This window comes from Varanus komodoensis, unplaced genomic scaffold (assembly GCF_004798865.1).
Source record: "Varanus komodoensis strain SLA01 unplaced genomic scaffold, ASM479886v1 scaffold38, whole genome shotgun sequence".
NCBI lineage: Eukaryota > Metazoa > Chordata > Lepidosauria > Squamata > Varanidae > Varanus > Varanus komodoensis.
In genome coordinates this window covers 5,272,559-5,294,844 of record NW_025335909.1, presented here as the reverse complement: position 1 = coordinate 5,294,844, position 22,286 = coordinate 5,272,559, and the positions used below count along the sequence as shown (strand labels likewise).

The following is a 22,286-nucleotide window of genomic DNA, read 5'->3' as shown; positions in this document are numbered from 1 at the left end:
TGATTCTTGCATGTTGTCTGCCCTGACAAGCCATTGAAGGACACGGCATGCCGCCCTCGTTAAAATCCATACGGAAGAGCCCGTCGGTGGCAGGCATCTGTGTGTAGATTTTTGACAACTTAATGCGATTTGTCAGAATTTCTCCTCCGGTAGGAATTATTTCCCACCTCAGAAGAAGATTCTCCACCTTATAAAAGGCCTTAAGGTTATTTCTATGGTCTGGGGCTTCATCCTTGGCATGCGCCTGATGCACCATCCTATCAATTATTTCTAAACTGAATATTGATCGCTTGATGTAATGTGAGTGGAGAACCAAACGCCACGGCAGAGTCACGATTGTGGAGCAGCCTTTGATTTGTTTCCTCAGTGCTAAAGGAGGACATGACCTTGTGTGATGTAAAGCAGGCTTGAGAACAACGGCTCAGGCGAAACACTCGGTTGCTTTTGGAACAATTTTGGGCTTCAGGCAGAAGACGTGATCCTTTTCTAGAACGTTTTCAGGCCAGCCAGTGAAAATGCTGAGTTGTTTACATTTGCTTGCCCTCACTCTTAGTTGGCTTTGTTTCACTGCAAAAACAAGGGAGAGCCTTGTGGTGCCTTCAGGACAAACGCAGATCTCCTGGCATAAGCTTTTGCGGACACAGACCACCCCGGCCAATGAATTATTTGGGAATGAATAGACTTGCCTTCAGGTGCCAAAATATCCCTTTGCTGTATTTGGTGGGAGAAACACCATGGCAACTTCCACGACTTTCCTGCAAAGACATTGCCACTTTGGACTGGTTGTGTAGTATCGTGGTGTTAGCTAACAATCCTTCGTAGGTTGGAATAGCTCATGTAACTAACTGTCAAGAAAGAGAAACCATTTGTTCTTCACGTGCCCAATTTATCCTCCGAGGTCTGGCTCCAGAGTCTACAGCTGAGTGATGCCTAGCAGGTAGCGATGAGAAGCAGGGCCTTTTCAGTGGTGGCATAGATTCTGGGGAAAGTCCTCCCAGTTGAGGCTCACCATAGCACTTCATGGCTTTCGGCTTTTGAGCAAAGCTTGGTTTTTCAGGAAGGCATTCCAGTGGAGTGGGTGGGGGATCATTTATATGTTATCGGTATGGTATGGCGCTTTTCCTCTTTCTGTGTTTTCACTCTGGGGTATGTGGGGTGGAGGGGGATTATATACATCTGTAGGTATTGCATGCATACCCCACTTTCCCCCGCTCTTTCAAAGGACCCAAACCAGCTCAAGTAAACCTCCTTCATTTTATCCTTAGAGCAACCCCGTGAGATGGTAATGCATAAATAAACGAACTTACAATGGCTGAAAAAAGCAGGGCGGACATAATTTTAGAGAACGCTTGATGCATTCTAAGTCTGTCTGCATCAAATGTGGGGATATTCTCAAGGTCTAGGAGCAATCCTTACCCACGAGAAAATACAGCCCTGCCCCTTCTGCTGCTGTGCCACTGAGTTTGCTGCTGAAATTCAGCAGCACAACAGCAAAATAAAGATTTTTTTTTCTTTTGAGATTCTCTTTTGCTGATGGGAAACTGCACCACCTAATTTTGACAATACACCACAGGGCAAACCATTAAAAATAAGGGGAACTTAGTCCTTGTACCACCAAATTTCAGTGGGAGGGGATGGCTCAGAAAAGGTCAGGGGGTGCAGGACACCCATGGCCATCTCTTGCCCATGCGATGCTCTGCTGCTCCTGCACAATTTTGCACAGGTGTGCTTTCCATAGGAGCAACGCTTGTTCCCAGTGCTCAGAAATCCAGAATTCCTGCATGCAGAGCTGAGCTGCATGGAATATCAGTTCCAGGCTTAGCATCCTATATTCCTGGCTTGAGCAAAGCTTATTCCCCTGGAAGGGAGAAGAGGCCAGTGAATTCTTTAAAAATTATATTCCTCTTCCGCTGCACTTTTCTTGTGGCTGTAGATATGCACTGCCCTGGCCCTTTGCTCCTGATCAATTTCCTTTGTACCATAAGCATTTATTTTTGTTGTCATTCCCCTGTAAGAAAATGACTTTGCAGACATGACAAATGTCATCTCACATTCTCCAAAAGAAGAAACAGATCTTCAGAAAAAAGAATGAAGTGCATACAAGAAAATATAACAGTCTTTTAACTGCTTGAGGCTCTTTTGAACTTTCCATCTGTAGTTAAGAATATCGAACTGCAATCAACAAAAGGGAGAATATCTCCTGAGCGTTGTACTTCAGTCATCCCAGCTAACTGCCATGGCGACATGTCAAAAGCTCTTTTAATATCCTATTTGTATGGGGAATGTTTTATTAACTCCAGCAGACGGCCCAGAGTGCTGATTTTTTGAGTGGGGAGGGGGTTGTTTTGTTTTCCTGGAGGAAACAGTAAAACATGACAGGTGATTTTGTAAATGAAGGCAGTCAGCAAACATCTGTTGAAGATGATAATGTCTGAGTGGTTTTGCTGTTTCTCTGAAAAACTTAGTTACATTCAGTTGAGATTAATTTTTCATTGTCCTCCAGTTAAATACGAATTGCTTACACAGCTGCCTGAGAGAAACTTCATTGCTTCCCATTCACCACCAGATCATAAAAGTTAGATGTAGGAGGAAGATATTGAATGCATCTCCATATTGAGACGTGAAGAGGTGATGAATCCTGCTATGGTTGTATGGGGCTCCTTGAGCTCCCCCACACCTAATTTGTTGGCTCTTAGTCTGATAAATAGCAAATCCTTCTCTATGGCAGGACATGCGTATCCGTTCTGGCAAGGACCATCAATTTGTAGAAAGCTCTGATGCAAGATATTATGTTAAGAGAAATCCAGATGAGAGCTGGGGCTAGTTCTGGTGTTTAACACAGCCACAAACTGTATTCTTACTGAATATATAATGGAGGTGTTGAACTTCAAGGCTTGGGGGCCAGTGCAGCCCACCTAGGATGTGTCCTTACCTGGGAATCGTTTAAAAACGTGATGGTCTTAAGAAGCAACACACTGTGAAAGTCACCAGGGTCTCTCCAGGTTAGATACAGGACCCATCAGCCAACCAGCCATCATGGCCAGAAGCTGTGGATGATAGGCATTGGCATGTGCGGGCTGCGAGACTGGGGAAGGCTGGGATGAGGAGATAGCGTAAACCTATTTCTTGGCCTTCAGAAGAAATGGATGATCTCCTGCAACAGATAAAGTTCAGCAGTCTTTCTGTTTGATTTGTGTTTGCAGTGAGCGACGGGTGCACGTGTATTGTTGTTGTTTGCGCAAGTAGTAATGTTTAAGCCCTGTTCTGACCTTTTATGGAATTTAGTTTTGACATAAATGTCAAATAACTCCTCAAACCGGAGCTTTGGAGAAGTACATCAAGAAGTGTATTGATGGAAAGTCAGCAAGGAGCTGCATGCTTAGAAAGATCTGAGCTTTGACACGGTGTCCACTCTTCCCCGTCTCTTGTCAATGTTAACACTGACTTCCACAAGGCTTTTATCAACAGGGAGGGGGATATAACTAGCAACGCATCCTCCTTCTCCCATACACAAGTTGACATTTTATGAAAATCTCTGGATAGAGAAGGAGATAACAGCCCGTGCTTCAAAAAATGTGCTGAAGTTGCTGGCAAATCCAGTAGTAGCTTTCCTCAAGACGATTAGACAATGGCAAAGCACATTTTTGTAATGCAGAAGGTCCCAGATCCTTTGCTTCCTTCTCTTCCAAGCTGATCAGAAAGAATGTTTTCTGCTGCCCGGCAAAGGAAGCACGGAGGGGCAATGCCTCAGTGGAAGTCAGGGAGCGGGGCTCTGTGTGAAGGGCTTGGTTTCTTCCTTTGCCCTTTCAAAGAAACAGGCATTCCTTGGCAAACGCTCTTCATTCTCTCGTGTACACCCAGCAAAGCATAATCAGCAGAGAGTCTGAGCATGCACAGAGCTAGAAACTACCTCCAAGAAGCCTCTGTTGAGCACCCCAGGGACCTCTGGAAGTGGGCCAGCCTCTCAGCTGCAGGCTGCCCCTCTGCTTGGCCAGCTCTTCTCTCCCGGCACTGTGTCATGGGGTCAAGGATAGTGCCAGGCTTGTCTGGGCCCTGGGGATCCTGGTGCTTGCCTTCTCCCAGAAGCTGCAGACTGTGGCTATTCTCAGGGTCCACCTGAGATAAACCCTCCCACCTTTTTCATCTTGGAATCCAGAGGCCCTGTTTCCCAGGGCTCCTCCCTTTCCGAAGAGTCCGAGTCTCCCCGGCCTTGAAACACACACCAAGGACAACTTCCTTCATTCTTGACTCTCAGTGACGGCACTTGCTTTCCATTTTGGAGCTTCCTGGTTTGATCCTGGGCCTTCTTTTGCTAAGGAAACAGCACTGGCTGCCTACTCACCCCTGGGCCACCTTTAAGGTCTTGCTAGTACTCTGTTGTTGTTCAGCTGTTTAGTCGACTGTAAACAATCCCATGCGCCACGTCTTGCCACACTTTCTGATCCAGAGCCACCTGTTTCAGCTGAACTATGGACCTTCTTTGATGGCGTCTCACCACCTTGCTCTTTGGAGACCAGGTTTTCTCTTGCCTCTGAGCAGTCAAAACATTATCTCTTTTCCTAATGAGCTTGATCGCCTGACGTGGCCAAAATACACGAGTCTCAGCTTTGTTATCTTGTGGTCCAGGGGCACATCTCATTTAATATCGAACAAGCTCCAGCACCTGCTTGTTTGTGACTCCTGCTGTCCATGGAATGCCCAGGAGCCTCCGCCAACACCACGGCTCAAACGGGTCCATCTTCCTCTGGCCTAACCTCTTCACTGTCCAACTTTCACAACCGTAGGTTGCAATAGGAAAAATTGGTCACACGGACAAATCTGCACTTGGTTGCCAAGCTGATGTTCTTGTGTTTCCACACTCAATTCATGCTTGCCATTGCCACATGCATAGTGAAATTTCGCGACCACCCTATAAATCTAAATTTGAGAGAGTGGCTTTCTCTACTTATCTGCTCAGACACTGATGTTTTCAGGGGATACTCTCCTGGTGAGGTCTCCTAGGCCTGGGACCTGTCTGGAGTCCACCTGGAGAAGACCCTTTGGGGTTGGGGACAACTTTCCCTGGAGCCCCCCCTGAGAACACTGTTATTTCAAGACGCCTTCCTGAACCAAGCAGTGGTGGATTTGTTGAATCTGTTTTGAACCCTTTGATCTGCTCTTGTTTTTCAAATTATTTTTCATCAGGCGGAATGGCATATCCAGGTTCTGAGTTATTGAAATCAAACTCCAGCTCAGAAGATCAGGTTGCAGGGCTTAGTGACCCACCTCTGCCTGAGTCCCTGCAAAGGATGGTGTGAAGACTGCGGGGGGGGGGGGGTGCTTTGATTTCACAGCCCCCAACTTGGAGCACATTCTCTGTGTCTCTTCTGATCCCCATTTCCAGTCATGTATCTAAAAAGAGTCCACTCCATTTACACCTCCAATGTTCTCAGTTCTTTGGCTTCTCACAAATATCTTTGCACTTCCCAGTAAAATGCATCAATAATTACAGGATTTGGGGGGGGGGGAGTGTAGCTGCTCACCCACCCCCCAACACACACCCTGCACCACAGTATAAAAAAACATTCAGGCTCTTAGTTCAGATACTGACTGCTGAATTTCCATCTGCCCCAGTCTCTTGCGTTCTTACAATGTTATGCAGATTGGGGAGGTGGAGGGAGAAATATTGGCCCCCGTCTAGTGTTTAACTCTTTCTGTCACTCACTTCAGACTCTGTTGAAATGATGAGCAATGAGGATCGTTCCCATAGATTCACAGATTTCTCTCTCTCTTTCCCTCCCCACCTGTCTTTTTTATCTGTCCCACTTTGGATGAGGCAAAATGGCTCCTTCAAGTGAAAAATGCTCTTCAAACCAAATACTACCATGATAATCATGCACAAAAAAAGCATTATTATTGGGGAAAATGGATTACAAAAGATGCGTGCATAGCTAAAGGGGCGGAAATGCAAGAAAGAGTGTCCAACAACACACACATTAAAAAATGACATTTTTAAAAAAACAAAAGTTACTTGTGGATGCAGAATTAAACAAAACTAAAGCTGCAGTCAGGAAAATGAGGACGCAAAATCGACAGCTTTGCCCTCTAAAAAGCAGTCCAGCAGTGCCCAGTAAGGGTGCATCTTACAGACGAGAAAGCAACCATCATGGGCAGCATCTGAAGCTGCGGGAAAGCAAAGCCCAGCTTCCTCACAGCGAACGCAGCCATTGCTGAAATACGACACAGTTGTCCACCCTGAAAGTCAGTTCATGCCTGCTAGTGCACATCTCTCCACAGCTGCCAGCCTGCCCAAGCCAAATTCTGGCTGAGCTGAAACTGCGGTACTTCAGCCAATTTCTCCAAGGGCAGGGTTCATCTGGGATCTTATGTCACTTCATTCTGGAAACTTATGTCGCTGCCTGATACTGCTCCTGTGGAACTGCCGAGAGCCAGTGTGTTGCGATGGACAGAATGCTGGAGTTGGAGCTGGGAGATCTGGCTGCCTTCCCGCCAGTTTGGGAAGAGAAAGAGCTTTGGGCTTGGGCAGAGCAACTTCAGCCCTCCTTAGGAGCTCTCCGGGGTCCTGAAGTTCCAGGCTGAGCAAACCCCTGTAGACCAGCATTCTATCGCCTTGTGCCGTTGCCCGTTGGGTATCAGTTTCTGGAACCTGCTGGGTCCCAGCTCTACCCAGCTATGCCATAAATAAAATATAATCCACTGAATATGCACAGCCAGACTGCAATGGCTTTGTTTAATTTCATTTTTTTTAAAAAAATCACTTCTCTATAAGCAGGCAATTACAAACTGAGAGAGAGGCAATTACAGTGAGATTATAACTTGCAGCATCCAGGGCACTGCCAGAATAAGAGAGAAAGAGGGAGATGTCTATAAGTGTTTATGAATTGTCTCCAAAAGACCAAGAAATCTTATTTCAAAAACTTGCACTCACAAATGCAACTTATGAAAAACCCCTACAGGACCATTTTCAGTTATTCCACGGAGCCCTTGAAATCAAAGCACTTGAAGAGCTTAGCCTGTTGCAGAGAGTCCAACAAAGACAGCTGTAGCCCTTTAAAGGCTCCCACGTTTACTGGGCACATGCTTTCATGGATGGAATCCCGCTTTGCAAATACTTGAAGTTTTCTCTTCCATTGGCAGGCCTCTATCAATATGCCCAGGAGTGCAGAGGTTGGCTGATGGGGTGGGAGGATGTGAAAAGGTACGGTTAAATTGCAATGAGATGCAAATCTGTCCTAAGCCCATGAAATCCACTTAAACTTACATGTAATCAAAAGAAGCATAATGACCATTCAAAATGGGAGTCAGGGATGATATCCTAATCCTCTTCCCATGACTAAGGGCAGAGTCTTATTGCCTCCTGAAATCAGCTGGGGGGTTGCAGGTTTTCCAGGATTCCACCTCCGAGCTCCCACCTACTTCCTCCCAGCCATCTGGAAAGAACCTCACTAGCATGGGGCCTCATATACCCTTCCTCCTCCCCATGGATCCTCTCCTGAACTGTTGCTGGACCAGGGATGTGGGCAGGGTCCGTGCCTCTGAAGGCAGGCCAGGCTCCTGCAGTCACCCTCCAGGTTCCTGGTTGGAGAGCCTTCAATCCAACTAGCTCTGGCTTTGGTGTGGTCAGAATCCTGGCATCTGGGCTGGAGTCCTGAGCTTTGGTGGTGCAGATAAGGACAGAAGGACTCTTAGTCTGAGCTGGGAGCTAATTCCAGGCTGCTGTTCTGGGTGGGTGGGCAGGCCCAGACAGGCTGAATGGGAAACAGACTTTTCATCCTCATCCTTCCCTTGTTTGGTCTCTCTTATTCCCTCCCTCCTCAGTTTTTATCGGGGTTTTTCTTGGTAGTGTCTCTTCTTTCAGTGCAAACAATAAGAAGACAAGGAAAAAAAAAAAAACAGAAACAGTTTTGCTGTGTGGCAGTTTAGGTTGGACTAGTTGGAGAAGATCCAGCAGTGGCTGGACCAGTGCTGTACAGATTGTCTTCCAAGTCAAGCGGTTTCAGGAATTTGACCTTTCTGAACCAGATCTAGGCCTCCCAGTCCATTTGTTGCCCACCCACTCCAATTAGCAAATTTCACCATGCAGAAAATTCCCCGGGCTACCAAATGCCATTCATCAACAGATGGAGTGTTATTATTTTCTGCACATTTTTGGCTGGTAGGAAAGCACACAGCAATTAATCAATGCATCAGCTGGTGACCACAATCCTTCAAAGGCTTCAGCCTTTCACTCAAGATGCATCTCAGAATGCATTTAAACCTTTGGATTTTGGAAGAAGTATACTTTAGCAGTATTTAAAGGCAAGTTTTCATGCAGATTTTGTTGAAAGTAATAGACAGTAGATAACGTGGAAATGTGGAAGGAACAGATCTGGAACAGAGATGTGAGACAACAATGCGATGCGGAACACAAACAGGCCGATTTATCTGTTGCTGTTTGCAACAGCACTCGATGATCCCGAGTGAATTCAGGGCCTGTTTTGATAATGCCAGCGACCTTACAGAAATGGAAACTTTAAAAAAAAATCAACAACCAGACGCCTTCCCTGAGAGTTCCTGAAGAGCCATGGTCTTGTTTTTATTCTTTGTTTTTCCCTTAACTGTAGCCTCTCTCAGAAGCTTTAAAGCCCTTAAACTGTTGCTATCACTGGTGGAAGCAATACCGTTTTGCCTTCAGTGTCTGCAGAAAGAGAATTCCACACTGAATGAATACTAAGCAGCGGACCAACTTTGCACAGGGAAAAAGAATAAAGGCTGGGGTAGCAGAGAGAAGAGGGTTCTTTCCTGAAAAATGTGCTAAAATGTTTTTGGCCAATGTTCTAAGAATTTAAAGGAAACAGAGTGCAAACAAATTAACTGAGAGAGAGAGAGGTGGGGGGAGAGAACCAAGCAGTACCTGTATCATTGGGGCTAGGCGGCCATGTTGGTGTTGTTGTGGTTAAACATCTGGAAGTTAGAAATACCTGGTTATCTACTGCAAAGCTCCCTGAGATCTGAAGGTTGATCCATGCCTGCTTTCTGCCCACAATGCATTAAAGTTCAGGAAAACAAGGAAGTCAGAAAGGGTTGGTTGATCTAACTTTGGCTATGTTGGTTTGTTATGAGGAATGACACTGGGGCATTCTGGGGAAAAAGGCAGCTCCCAGGGATCTGCTATCCCCTATTCAGAATGCCATCAAATGATACTGGAAATGGTTGTAATGAAACCATTGGTGAAAGAAAGATGCTGATAACAAGAGCAATCATTTAAGAAAAATATTACCATCATTGCAGGATGGGCCAGATAATTCTGCATCGCCCCTTCTCCAAAAGAAAAACCCAACCCCCTTCCAAAAATATTCCCCACATTTCCAGTTCCCTCCTGGTGAATTTGAGCAGAAAGTTCACGTGTTTGAATTAGAGGCTCATCCCTGTTTAAGATGGCTTTCTTTTTGAGTAACCTGCTCATCATAATCCCTTTTCTACCCTTCTTCTTCCGGCCTTCCTTCCAGAAGCTCCAGCATCGCATTCAGTGAGGTTGTGCAGTTGAACTTCGAAATCGCCAGCTTCAGCAGCCTTTCGGGCACACAGCCGATCACGTGGCAGGTGGAGTACCCCCGGAAGAGGACGACGGACACCACCCTGTCTGAAATCTTCATTTGCCAGAAGGACCTCGTGCGGATCGTGCCACTGGCAATGGTAACTAGGGCTTTTCAATGGGGCTTTTAGTTCTTGCATGATTTAGCTTGGAAGGGGTTATTTATAGAGCCAGTGGGAAGCAAAATACATTCAGCAGAGCACTGTGTTGGAGCATTTGACTGAGAAATGGGAGGTCCAGGTTCTAGTATCCTCTCAGCCATGATCTGCAACTGGACAGCCACCTGAAAGAGATCTTTCTTTCTTTTTTATTTATTTAAAACTTTTCTAGACTGTCCCTTCCCATGGTCTCCAGATGGTTAACAATAAGACAATATAAAATAAAATAAAACACAGTGTCCTAATAAAATTTCCAACCAACAATAAAACCCCAATTAAAACAATCAAATCTTAAAATATTGGGAGAATAAAAAGGGGGTTGTTCAGGAAGGTAGGGAGTGGCCAAAGGTAGCTGAGAAGAAGGGAAAGATTATTTTGACACCACCAAATCAACAATTTTGTAAGCCTGCCAGTCCGTTTGGCTTTGCCCTAGTTAGAAAAAATAAATAAATAAAATAAGCAATTATTTGATGCTCATCCTAAGCCATGGACCGTCATCTGATGAATGAAACTTGAGTACTTGATCAAAAATGAGAGGAAAAACCTGAGAACTCGGACAGTTACTGGGAAAATTCTGAAAAACAGGCTTTGAAACTCCTTCTGAATGCTGAGTGCATCTGTTTCTCTTCGGCATCTAGTGATAAAGCTTGGCATGCAACTAATGGAATCCAGGTGGATAGCGAGCCAACCTTTATATTTTTATATTTTTTAAAAAGGCTTTGCTAGCAGGATATGACTAGATAAAGAGATGTTCCCTGCTTTCTCTTCGCTTGCTCTGCAGCTCCAGCGAGCCTCCGTTTTATTTCTTCCTCATTTGAACGTTAATCTCCTCCCTAGCTGATTGCCTGGCAATTTCCTTGTTCAGAGTAGCAGAGAGAGAGTCAAAAGAAAAGTTTGATGCTGCCATCTGCTAACCACTCAGAACTGCTCTGTGCATTCGGCAAAGCAAAATACCCTCGATTCTGTATTAAAAATGAGCCCCCTGTGTTTCTGTGGGAGCAGGTCACTGTTAGGCAGACTGGGCTATTCGAATCGTCATGCGTACTGCAGCGGCTCTGGAGGAGGGGTGCAGCGGGAATAAGGGGTTGAATTCTAGCAGGTAGATGCAACCTTTTTGCAATTGGAAAAGAAAGGAAGAGGAAAGAGCATCCCAGTACATCAGGGATTCATGTTTTAGCCTATTCTGGCACCGCAAAGGGTGAGTTCCCCATGAGATGTCATCAGTTCATCCATTCCTGGATGGGGGAGAAATTCTTTGCTGGAGACAGCCTCCTCTCACTGTGATACCGGGTAGCTCTGGGCTTCCACCGTAAATGCCCCTCGGTGGCACAGCATCCAACAGAACCACCCTGCTGGATCAGCAAACGTTCTGTCCTCCATCATCCTGGTGTCTCCTAGCCATGTTCCCCAGCAACTGCCATGTACCAGCATCCTTCCTCTGTACTGGAGGACCGACTTCCTCCCATCTGACACTTCTTTAACTTATAGACCTCACCTGAGACCCTGGGCCATGTCCCAGCTTCTGGACAGGTTGATGGGAGGCCTGAACAGGGCCTTGTGTGTAGTATCTCATTTTCAGAGGAATTGGGTTGATTCACTGCATCCTGGTCATTGGACAGCTGGTAAAAGGTACTGTTCCAGCAAGTTTTACTGATGAAGGTTACTCTTTCACTTTAGATTTCCCCCCTAATTTTATTGATATACATGCTATTGGTTGTTTGTTTGTTTGTTGTTCATTTTCTTGGAATGGCGATATTTTACTGTGTTTATGGCTTTCTGTTAAAATGCCTCAGGCTTTCCTCAAACCGAGGAGGACAGGCCTTTAGAAATGCTTTGCATAAAATAAATACATCTTGCAATGGTACAAGCCCAGCCCTGATCGGGAAAGAAGGAAAGGCAGCCGTCAGAATTTCCCAGCTCTACGTACCTCCTCCAGCGCCTTTGTTCCGTTTCTGTTGACAAGTTGTGCAGAAATCTTTTTGCACTGCAGCCAGTCCCTCAGACCTGGTGAGAAACACTCCCTTGCGCTGCCTTCTCTGCTCTCTGATCTGGCAGGAGAAGGCAGCAACTGCGGGTCCATATGGTGGCTGTGGTACTTGGCAGCAGCCACATCGGAAAGCATCGCTCCGTAATGTCATTTGCATGCGACAGCATCTGGGCCTGGAACTGGCTGGCTGGAGCTTGAGGCCGGCCGGTTCTGAAGTTTGTCCAACATTTTTTGCTCATGCTGCTGCGGCAGCTGTAAGGTTGCCCGCGGGAGCGCTGTCGGCTGAGCTGGCTTATGGAATCGCTGTCTTTTCCGATGCAAACTCAGCTTAAGTAGCACTTTACCTCTTGGTCGTCAAGCTGCCGCTTATAAGAAGCACTGCTTAAAAGTCCTGCTGGAGAAAGATCAAGACAAGCGTGCAGTCCCAGGGAAGAACTTAATGACCAGCTGGTGGAGTTTCGGTGTGCCGTCCTGAAGACAAAACAAAGCCTCATACCTCTTGTGTGTCATCAGCTAAACACAGGCTATTGTTCATGCAACTTTCAGTTCCTACCTCTGTCCCTTCCCTTGGATGGGTCTTGGTGATGTCACAGAACATACAGCAGCATTCCAACTTCTGGAGAAGGGAAGAGAAGATGGAGCAGTTGTGGGAATGCAAAAATGGACAAAGAAGGAGGGTTGATGGTAGAGCAGATCAATATATTCAGACGGGCCAAGCGTCAATCTTCTGGTGTTTCCAGTTAGAAGGATGCCAGGAAATAGGATTGCCAGAGGCCTTCAGGAAATGTGCAGCTACATGAAAAGAAACAAGTATACAAAAGAATGAAATTCAACAGGGACAAGTGCCAATTCCTCCACCTGGGAAAAAGAAGCCAAATGCATTGATACAGGAAGCTGGACCCAGTGGCCATCTTGGCCCCTCCCAACTCTACCATTCTATGATTCTGCTGCAGGCCAGGAAGAGGAGGCATCTGATTCAGGGGCAGCTTCTTCCTTCTTTCACCCTTAAAGTGCTGTGAGATCTCAGGAAGGGAGGGGGTCATTCCTTCATTCTGCTTCTGCATCCTTCCATCCCCTTTTTTGAGGGTCAATGGTGGGAAAGTCCACCTTGATAGGAATGGAGAAGAAGAGCCTAAGAAGAACCATGCGGGGTCAGACCAAGGGCTGGGTGATGTCTGGGATTGCTCAGCTGCTGAAAGCTTAGAATCCGTCCCTCCAAGCATTTGTAGGTGTCCTCTTGTGCCTGACCTGGTCTTCCAATGCAAACTGAGCCAAGAAGAACTCAGATTCTGGGCTGCCACAAAGTAGACAGGGGTCCAGGGAGCCAAGCCTAGAGAATCCTATGGATTCCCACTCCTCACACGTCCCAACTCCAAACTTCTTCCCTGCTGTGATCTCAGGCCCAATTCCAATTTGCCTCTGCAACTGTCCCTCACTCCGTAGGAACTCAAAACTTCCAGAAAGCAAAACAGGATCAAGTGGGAGATTTTCAGCACCACTCTGCCCCAAATTTACACAATTTTCCTCATCTCCACCAACTAAAACAGGGCTGGTTCCACTGCTGAGGACATCTGTGTGGAGAGAACTTGGAACCAGGATCAAGAAGAACATGGGCACCTGTTCAACAGCTTGTGACTATTTCCCAGAGGCAAGTGGGCTCACTCACAGTCAAAGCATTCGGTGGCGCATACTTGTGTGCTTTCCCATAGAAGGAAAACACTCTTATACCCCTAAACCGGACCTTCCTACTAATGCTCCCAGGCAACAGGTGTGCAATGTTGCACTGCTCTTGGTGCTGAGGGCCATCAGAACTAGAAGATCTCAATTACCCTCCTCTCCAAATTCGTCTAAATCCACTGCAAAGCCATCCATGCCAACATCCATCCCTGCCTCTTGCGGCATCCACACCAATGCGCCATGCCCTGGATGAAGGCCTGGGTGGTGCCACGCACCCGCCATGCATCGAAGGTGCATCCAGACGAGCTGGGCAACTGAACACTCCTTCTGTCTTCTCTGCCCACCACTGCAAAGTGAGCATCGCGCGCCTCTGAGTGCCACGCGAAGGCCTGCATAATGACACATGAGGCAAACATCCTCGGTGATGAAAATTTGCCTGGATAATGAATTGCAAAGCACAAAGCCAAGCGAGGCGAAGCATGTGTCGGATGACAAAGTGACGCTGAAAAGCAATTCACAGATGCATCGGCGTACCTACAAACAGAGTCCCAGTGAATTTGTCATCCTGCTGCTCACTCACTGCATTTCATTACGCTGGCGTGTTTTCCTTATCAGAAAGCTGGAATTTGTTTCTTTCGTGGATTCTTCATCTCTTTCTCTTGTTGCTGAAGCACTTGAGGACCTGCTGGGGTCTGGCAAGGCCACGGTCTTTCCCAGAAGCCTGACCCTGCGGTACAAACAGTCCTGGGGAAAGTGGTCCTGTGGCCTTTAGGCATTGTATGAGGGCTTGTCAGATTCCCAGCTCCAAGAGCCAAGAGTGCTCTAGGGCCTCAGAGCTGGGACTTGGTGCTCCAACTCCCTTCTCTGTCAGATACCCAAGCATGGTTGTCCAATCAAAATGCAGAGCAGCAGGCAAAGGTCACCTCCGTGTCTCCTCCCACTTCCCATGTGACGAGTGCCCACCTTCGAGTTCAGACGCTTCATCCCCATTGGCTTGTGCTCAGAAACTGAGGCTAAGGGTTGGGGTTGGTAGACTCCTGTGTGCTCGAACCCTCCCAGATCCTCCAGGCTCCACATCAAAGCTTGCTTCAGTTCACTCCTCTTTGTGTTTGCAGCCTCTTTTTGTTTGGTTGTTCCAACAGGGGAAATGTGTCTTTCGGTTGGTGGGACACTCTGCATTTCTGTGTGCTTTTTCAAAAATGATGCATTTTGCCCTCATTGGCTGAAGAGTGAAATTGATTCTTTTGGGGTGGAATTTTCAAACTCCACTTTTCAAAGGGTTACATTATTGGATTTGTAAAATGTACAGAAGCAAACAGTGTGATTTTGGTATGAATCAGACTCAATACTATCACATTTATTTATTTATTTATTTATTTTATAAGCTTTGCACCCGTTGCTTCCTCTTGCATGGACCCCAAGGCAGCTCACTTATTCCCTCTCTCCATGTGGCCCACACACCATCCCTGTAAGGTAGGTTAGGTGAGGATCATACTGGCCTGGAGTCACCCAATGATGTTCATGGTAAGTGAGGACCAGAACCCAGGCGACCCCTGTCCCAGTCCAGCACTCTGCATGTGCCTTGGAGCTAAACCAGAGATCTTGCCAGCAGGATTAAAACCTTCCCTGTCTTAGCAATCCACAGAAATGTCACCCTCCAGATCCTACTGAGCAGGGCTGTGGGTTAACACCCAGCAAAATGCTTCAGCCGCTCAAGCTGGAGGGAAAGGAAACATTGGCCAGTGGAACGGGAAGGAGAAAGGGCTGGCGGCATTCATTCTAATCTGGCTTCCCTCCCACTGCCCCTCCCCGCTTGATCCATGTCGATTGCCCTTCTGCAAGGATTTGTTACCTCCCCAAACAACGATAAATGCTCTTACGTGGCAATTTATTACCCTTGTAAGCCTTCTGAAATCCTCTATTAGTGAGAGATGGTTATGCTGCAGTGTGGATGAGCTGATCTACAGAATGCTGAGTGTCAGGACTGGCATGTTTAGGTATCTTGTTCCTTCATTGTCCTGGGAGGTTGTAACGAGATGGAGATTAGCTATATTGGGTGGCAACGTGGGTTGAATTCAAATAAATCCCCCCCCCCACACACACACACCCCAATCAGGAAGGTTGGACTTCCCATGTGCAGCAAATTGAAGTAGCAGAAAGAACTCTTAGCACTTCGAACTGCAGCACTTTTGAATGCTCACCTGTCATCTTAAAATGACAAAATAGCTCCCCGCAAATGGGAATTATGCAGATCGAGGAGAGAGATGATGAAAATGACGGGCTGATTTCATTTCTCTCTCATTTGCCCAATAGCCAAAGCTCTCTGGGTGCTCACAACCATTCCTTAAACAGGATCCTAATGCAATAAGAGTGCAACGTTATTCTGCATACAGACTTTAAAATGTAGACCATTCTACAGCTAAAAGGATATTGAATGACTAAAACTATAAAAATGCCTGGCTCTGAATCGCCTTACCTGTCTTGGCAGAGAGGGCCACCTTAACCTGGTGCTGAACAGGTGAGATCATTCTACAGTTGAAGGGGCTGCCACTGAGGACCCCCCCCCCTTTGTTTCTGCCCTCCAAGCCTGCCTTCAGGGTGACATTTGGTGGACGACCTCAGCTGCTGTTCATGGTGCCTGGGTATAGTTTGCTTGGGAGAGGCACTTCTTCTGAGCGCTTCCTTGCTCTGCCGGTTTTCTATTTCGAGCAGGGAGAGTGGTTTGTGGCTTTCCAGGTGTGTTGTCCTACAGTTCCCATCAGCCCTCGCTGGCAGAGCCAATGGGAGGGAAGTGCAACACGGGAGAAGCCAGCAGGGCATTCAAGAGTGGTCCTTCCTCCAGAGGAACACTAGAGCCCATTCTGCCCACCCCCAGGCCTCCCTTCTCACTCCCCATGCCTGAGTGCATCATGCCCCTTTGCCATAGTCGGCCCACACATTGCAGGCCAAGGCCCCCCAGTGCTTGCATTGGGAAAGGCTCCCATCACACTTCTCCTCCCCAGTGCCCAAGCTGAGGTCCTCAAAGTTAGCTCCAGCTCCTTTGGGCCTATCAAGAGAGCTTCTCAGCTTCCTGCGCTGCAGAGAATGCCAAGGGATGCTCCAGGGTCGCGTTCCAGCTCGTGACCCAGCTTGCTGGTTCCTCTGCTGCATGGACCGTGAGCAAGACCAGGAGTGATGGCAAGTCAGTGCTGTGTGTGTGTTGTGTGTTGGTAGGTGTGTGAGCAGACCATCAATGAGGGAAGGGTATCCCCTAATGCAGAAGAAGAATCAGATAGGGCTCGGATTTCGAACAAGTTCTTGAGTTTCCTGAAAGACAGCTTGAATCCAGCACCATCAGGTATCCATGGGGACCATTGGCTAGAAACCCTTGTACAGCTTGTTCCTTGTCATCCTCGGAAGTTTCCCTGGGAGCTGAAGGAACAAATGGACAACAGGTCATATCCACCCCTTCTTCCTACACCTCCCTCTCTTTTCCCGAAAATTTTATCTCTGCTTTACCATCAGATTTCTTTCCACTGCACAATCAAATGCCCGTGTTATTACTACTGCTCATCAAAAATTAAAGATGGACCTCTGAAATGAGGCAAGAGCTGGTGGTAATGTCTCTCTGCAGAGTTGCAAAATGGGCTAAATTAAGCTGAGATGGGAGGGCAGAGAGCTGGGAGATGCAGGCTTTTCCCTCAGGTTTCTTTTCTTCCTCATTTTTTTCTTCCCCCAAAATGGGCTTCTACAAAAATAAAACCCACAAAGACAGGCCCAAGTGCTGAGGCACTGTTCTGCGGCCTCCCGTGTTAAAAAATTGAAGAGCTGGAGAAGCGTCTGGATGATGGATTCCTCCCGTTACAAGAGACAGGCACACCATTAATAAGTCCCATTCTGTTAATCTACATAGATAGAACAAGCCAGAAACCCTCTGATGCAACTGTGCATATATACACACACACACACACACGTGGCATGGCTTTGGCTTATTTTAAAATATTTATTTAACAACACTCTTCCCTGTGAGCCTTCAAGTTCATAAAAACATTGTAGAAGATGGCAAGTGATGAAATAGAAAGGGATGGGGGAACTTCTCAGTCATGCAACTACCTAGAAACTGTCTTATATTATTATTATTATTATTATTATTATTATTATTATTATTATTATTAACATTTCTATGCCGCCCCTTGCCGAAACCTCGGGGCGGCTTACAACATGATAAAATACATTGAAATACAATAGTACATAATAAATTACCATTACATATAAAAATACAAAAAATACATTGATTTACAAATACAAAATTAAAATTATCAGTATAAAATAAAAATATAGGAGGAGAAAGAGAAGGAAGAATACCAAGTCAGAGCATTGGGCTATCCAGTTCTTTATTATCTAGACCCAAGTTCAATAGCAAGGTGCCCATTTTCCCCCTAGATGCCTTTCTTGGCACCTGTTGGGGTGTACCACCCCCTCATGTTTTAGAAAACAACATATTTTCTTTCTGGTGGCTGGCGCTGTTGGGAATAAGTTCCTCTTTATGTTGAAACCTGTGGGGTCTAAAGACTCAGTCCAGGGGGGCTCAAACCCCACTTCTTTCTAACTGTTGGTATTTTGGGCAGGTAACCTGCCCTTTGCTATCCTTCCCACGGGCAGCCCGAGGGCAGCCAGGACCACATCAGCCTGTTTGAAGTGCTGCTTTTCCGGGCAAGTCCGCAAAACACAAGCTTGCCCAAGTCCAAATTCTACCCTGCGGCTCATTCTGCCTCATGTCTGTATCAGATTGCAAGCTCCGCTGCTTTTCTTTCTTAACACATAAAATAAGTGTGCATTTTGTGCATATATTCCCAAATGCATGCAGCAATTTGCACACATTTTTCTGAAGTATGAATGTTTTCGGACACAAGGTTGCTGGTCCACGAATCACACGACAAACTGCTGTGCGGTCCCCAGATGACATTGTAAGCAGTGTAGTTTGTGTATTGGCCTGTGTGTGTTTGTGTCTCTCTCAGCATCGGCAAAATTGTCTTCTGTGGTTCGCTGTGGTTTGCTGTGCCTTGTGGGAGCAAATATGTGATTTGGCATTGGGGAGTTAGAGCCCAGCTCTGCCTCGGATGGAGATTCTTAGCCAAGTTACTTATCTGTTAACCTCACCAGTTTACCTATTGTAGAATGGCTTTTTAGGCTAGCCCAGGAGTTTGGACCTAGCCAGGCAGGCCGTTGGCTTCCCCATGTAGAAAACCTTTGCAACAGGGTGCTTCCTGGATCCTGTTAATGGGTTCTCCCTCAGCCTCACTTAGCCCAAATAAAATAATAAAGAGATAAATACAAAAAGTCACTCTAGAAGAGTCGCAAGACATTCCATAAACTTCTGAACACTTCAGTTTGAAGTGACGTTTTCCATATTGGTTAGCCATCCTTTCTGTAATTGGATGTGTGTATCTGGGCATGTGAAAGACAGCATCTAAAATGGCCACTGTCTCCTCCTCCTCGAGAACTAGAAACTTGGTTTTACAAGAATGTCGCCTGAGCCTGCTAAGGATTAGAAAGTCCCTGCATGGGAAGTGGGAGAGTTACCTTTTCACACAATGGGAGACTGGCTGATTACAGCCGAATTCCCCTCGACAGTGTGTGAAAATGTATGTTGACAGATAAAATATTCATGTTTTGGTGGAGGGGGTGTTCTTTGCCCATCACAGCTCCTATGCCATCTCTGCTAAGTAAATTGCCAAATAAATAAGTGATTGTCGCCATAGGGCTGAGTACATAATACTGTTGCATTTTTAATTTTGATTTAAAAAAAAACAAAAACGGATAGAGAAGATAGAAATAGCACACATATTGAGGCAATATTTCTTGTGCTATTTGTACAGCGTCCCTTTTAAAATCAAAATTAAAAATGCAGCGACATAATACCAATCATATATATTTCAGTTTGGGAATAAAGGGCATCCGCTCCCATGGCAGCTGTTCTAAAAGGCAATGGCTGGATTTACTACTCAGTAGCTTCAAAGCCCTACCTCGAAGCGGTCGCTGGAGTTAATTCACTACGGGAAAGTGAAAACCTGCAAGGAGACCCTTTGCTTGCCTCCAGCATAATCAGAACTCAAATGTGCTTTGAGTCTAAGCAGTTCACATTGAGATTTTCCAAGGCCCATTCAGACAAACACCGCTTTGCCATTGTTTCAAGCTAGGCACAAAGTCACTCGAGAAGTATGAAATATTCATTTCAGTTCATTTGTGACCAAAATTTACCCAGTTTCCTCTCCCAGAACCCATCACAAGCTGCAGTTGAGCCTGTCTTTGCATGGGGAACAACCCCAAGCAAATGCCTTCTAAAACTGGGTACATTTGAAAAAATGTGTTTTATAATAAATGGCATATTTTTAAGTGTTCTTTAATCAATGGGAAAGAACCGTGTGCTGTATCAAATGTGCACAGCTAATGTGTACATGTGGGGAAATGCTCACAAGGGAATGAATGAAAGTATGGGAAAAAATCTTTTAAAAGTCAGAATGAGCTTTAAGGGTAGAGTTCAGAGATAAGGACAAGATTTCCTGAGTCTCACACTCCTAGAAGTCACAGCATCACAGAGATGGAGGGTTCTAGGAGACTGTATAGTCCAACCTACTGTTCAGCAAAAGAAATCCAGAGCAAAAGAAAAGCACGGGGAGGGGTGTTTTTCCCCTTTTTCCCCTTGTTCATATTTTAATCTGACCTGGAACCCAAATTCTCCTCATCTTCATCCATTCGCATTGCTTGTTGCTGAGGTCTCATTTACTTGGCTGATAGGTGTAGACTGATTAGTTTTGTTTTAGTTTGTTTTGTGTTCATATAAGAAGACTAGCATATTCAGCGTGCTCTGTAGTAGTACTGGTTTCATTCCACTAGTTGCCTTCCCTGATTTGCTTTGCTGATGTATACATCTGTCCACTTAGCCAGTCTGTTGGTGGCTTGGTAAAGTTTGCCCTTCACATTTGGCAGTCCATTTGCTTTATTCAGTCTCTTCTGGTATTGAGAGCTCTTGTTTTTTCTTCCCACCCAAAGAAAAAGGGGGTACACACATTATGTGTTTTGCCACATGATATGTTGAGGTAGCTGGTGATAGAAATGACCCTTTTCTGCTTGAGACCCTGAAAAGCTATAAGGAACCAGAGAAGAAAACACTTGACTAGACAGACAAACAGGCTGACCTAGAATAAGGCATCTCCACGGGCTTTCTAAATACCGAAAAGCTGTTTTTACGGGGGAAGGCTAGCTTCATATTATCTTTCTACAAACATGCTGTGCATTGTTGCATGACGCAGGCTGCTGCAAATATAATCAAGCATCTTTCTGTAAGTATAATCTCTCTTCAGCAAGCCCTGTCCCCAGCTCAAGTTAAATTTGGTTACACAGGCAATAGGATCTCGTGTGCTTGGTCAAAACTCCTGCTTCAGCATCCTGCGAGCCATTTCTGAAAGGCCAAATTAGAAACGTTACCTCAAATCAGGACAGCACGGGCTCTTAAGAGCGGGTGTAGTATGGAGATTTGGCAGGAGGGTATTAATCCACTGCTGCACCACACGTGCATAGCTTTCCACGGGGTCGCGGGACCTCTTCTCTCGACCGTTGCTCCTCTAATAGCAAAATCAGAACCCCTGTGCTGACAGATATTGGGCCGACTCTGCCCTGGTGCCCTTCCTGAGCGTCTGCTGAGGGCCACCAAAGCGTATTCCCTCTATTGCCAGGAAGAACCATGCACCAAGGGGAAAACTGGGGCATTTGTTGACTTGTGGTGGGGCATTTGTAGGGGGAACACATTATTATTATGATTATTATGATTATTATTATGATTATTACATTTTTATACTGCCTGTAGCCAAAGCTCTCTAGGCAGTTGACAGCAATAATCATAGAATCATACACTCAAGTCACCCATCCCCCTTCTGCCCAGGCCTGACCCTACTTAGCTTCCAAGATGAGGCAGGATCAGGCACATCCCTACCTGCCCACTCACCCCACCTCCAAAAAGGGCACAGAAGGAGGAGGAAGGGGGAAAGGAAATCCCATCCCTTTGGTCCCCTCATTTGACCTAAGGATGGAGAGCCACCAACTGCTGCTCAAGCAGAAGGAAAACAGCCTGGCCCACATGGGAAACCCATGCCTGCTTATCGCTCACCACCACCCTCCTCTTGCTTTTCCTCCACTCCCCTCCTCTTGTTCAAGTTTGTTGGCCAGACAGAAGGGCCCGCCACTTGTTATCCTTGTTGGTGATGGGAGACTATCATTTCTTGAAAAAGTAGATTTTTAAAAAAAATCAGCACCCCAAACATGATTGAATATACAGGGATTCCAACTCAGACCTGGAGGAACGAACACCGAAAGCCCTCAGCTTGGATGGATGAACCTGTCCATTTTGGTTTCTCCCATGTTTGGTTTCAAAATAAAACCCCAAGTTTTGTTTGTCCCAAATGTGGGGAACTTGGGAACCTTCTTTTCCAGACTGAACTGGGACTAGTTTCATGCATACCTGCTCTCCTTCTCCTTCCATGCAGGATGGATGGATGGCCTGATACATTTAGGATTATTCTTTCCTGGATAAAAGCTTTGGCTTCCCCTGTCTGGGCAGGAAAGGTATCCAAGTGGGACAGTGTGAGGCTCTCTGAATGGCAAGAAGCACAAAGAGGGGAAAGCCGTCGTAAGCCAGGAATGTGACAGAACCGACATGGGCAGAGACGAGGAGCTGTAACTCTGCAGAAGGCTGACATTCAGCACTTTTACATGCACCAACCAGCCAAGCTTTGGGCTGCTGGCCTTTATTTTATTTTTAAATGGGCGTGATTTACAAGTCCGTGCATTGCTTAAATGCCTGACAATTAATCAACTGAAAAATCTTTGAGCCGTTAGAGAGGAGATTTAAGAT

The 22,286-nt window shown here is 46.1% G+C and overlaps 1 protein-coding gene across 1 annotated transcript in view; it reads left to right on the top strand.

The window, feature by feature from the left end:
- TMEM132C (transmembrane protein 132C) overlaps positions 1-22,286 on the top strand; it is a 105,095-nt gene that overhangs the window by 53,201 nt on the left and 29,608 nt on the right. Inside the window, exon 4 of the mRNA XM_044440944.1 lies at positions 9,489-9,675. Coding sequence (XP_044296879.1) covers positions 9,489-9,675 — 187 coding nt within the window. The remainder of the gene's footprint in view (positions 1-9,488; positions 9,676-22,286) is intronic.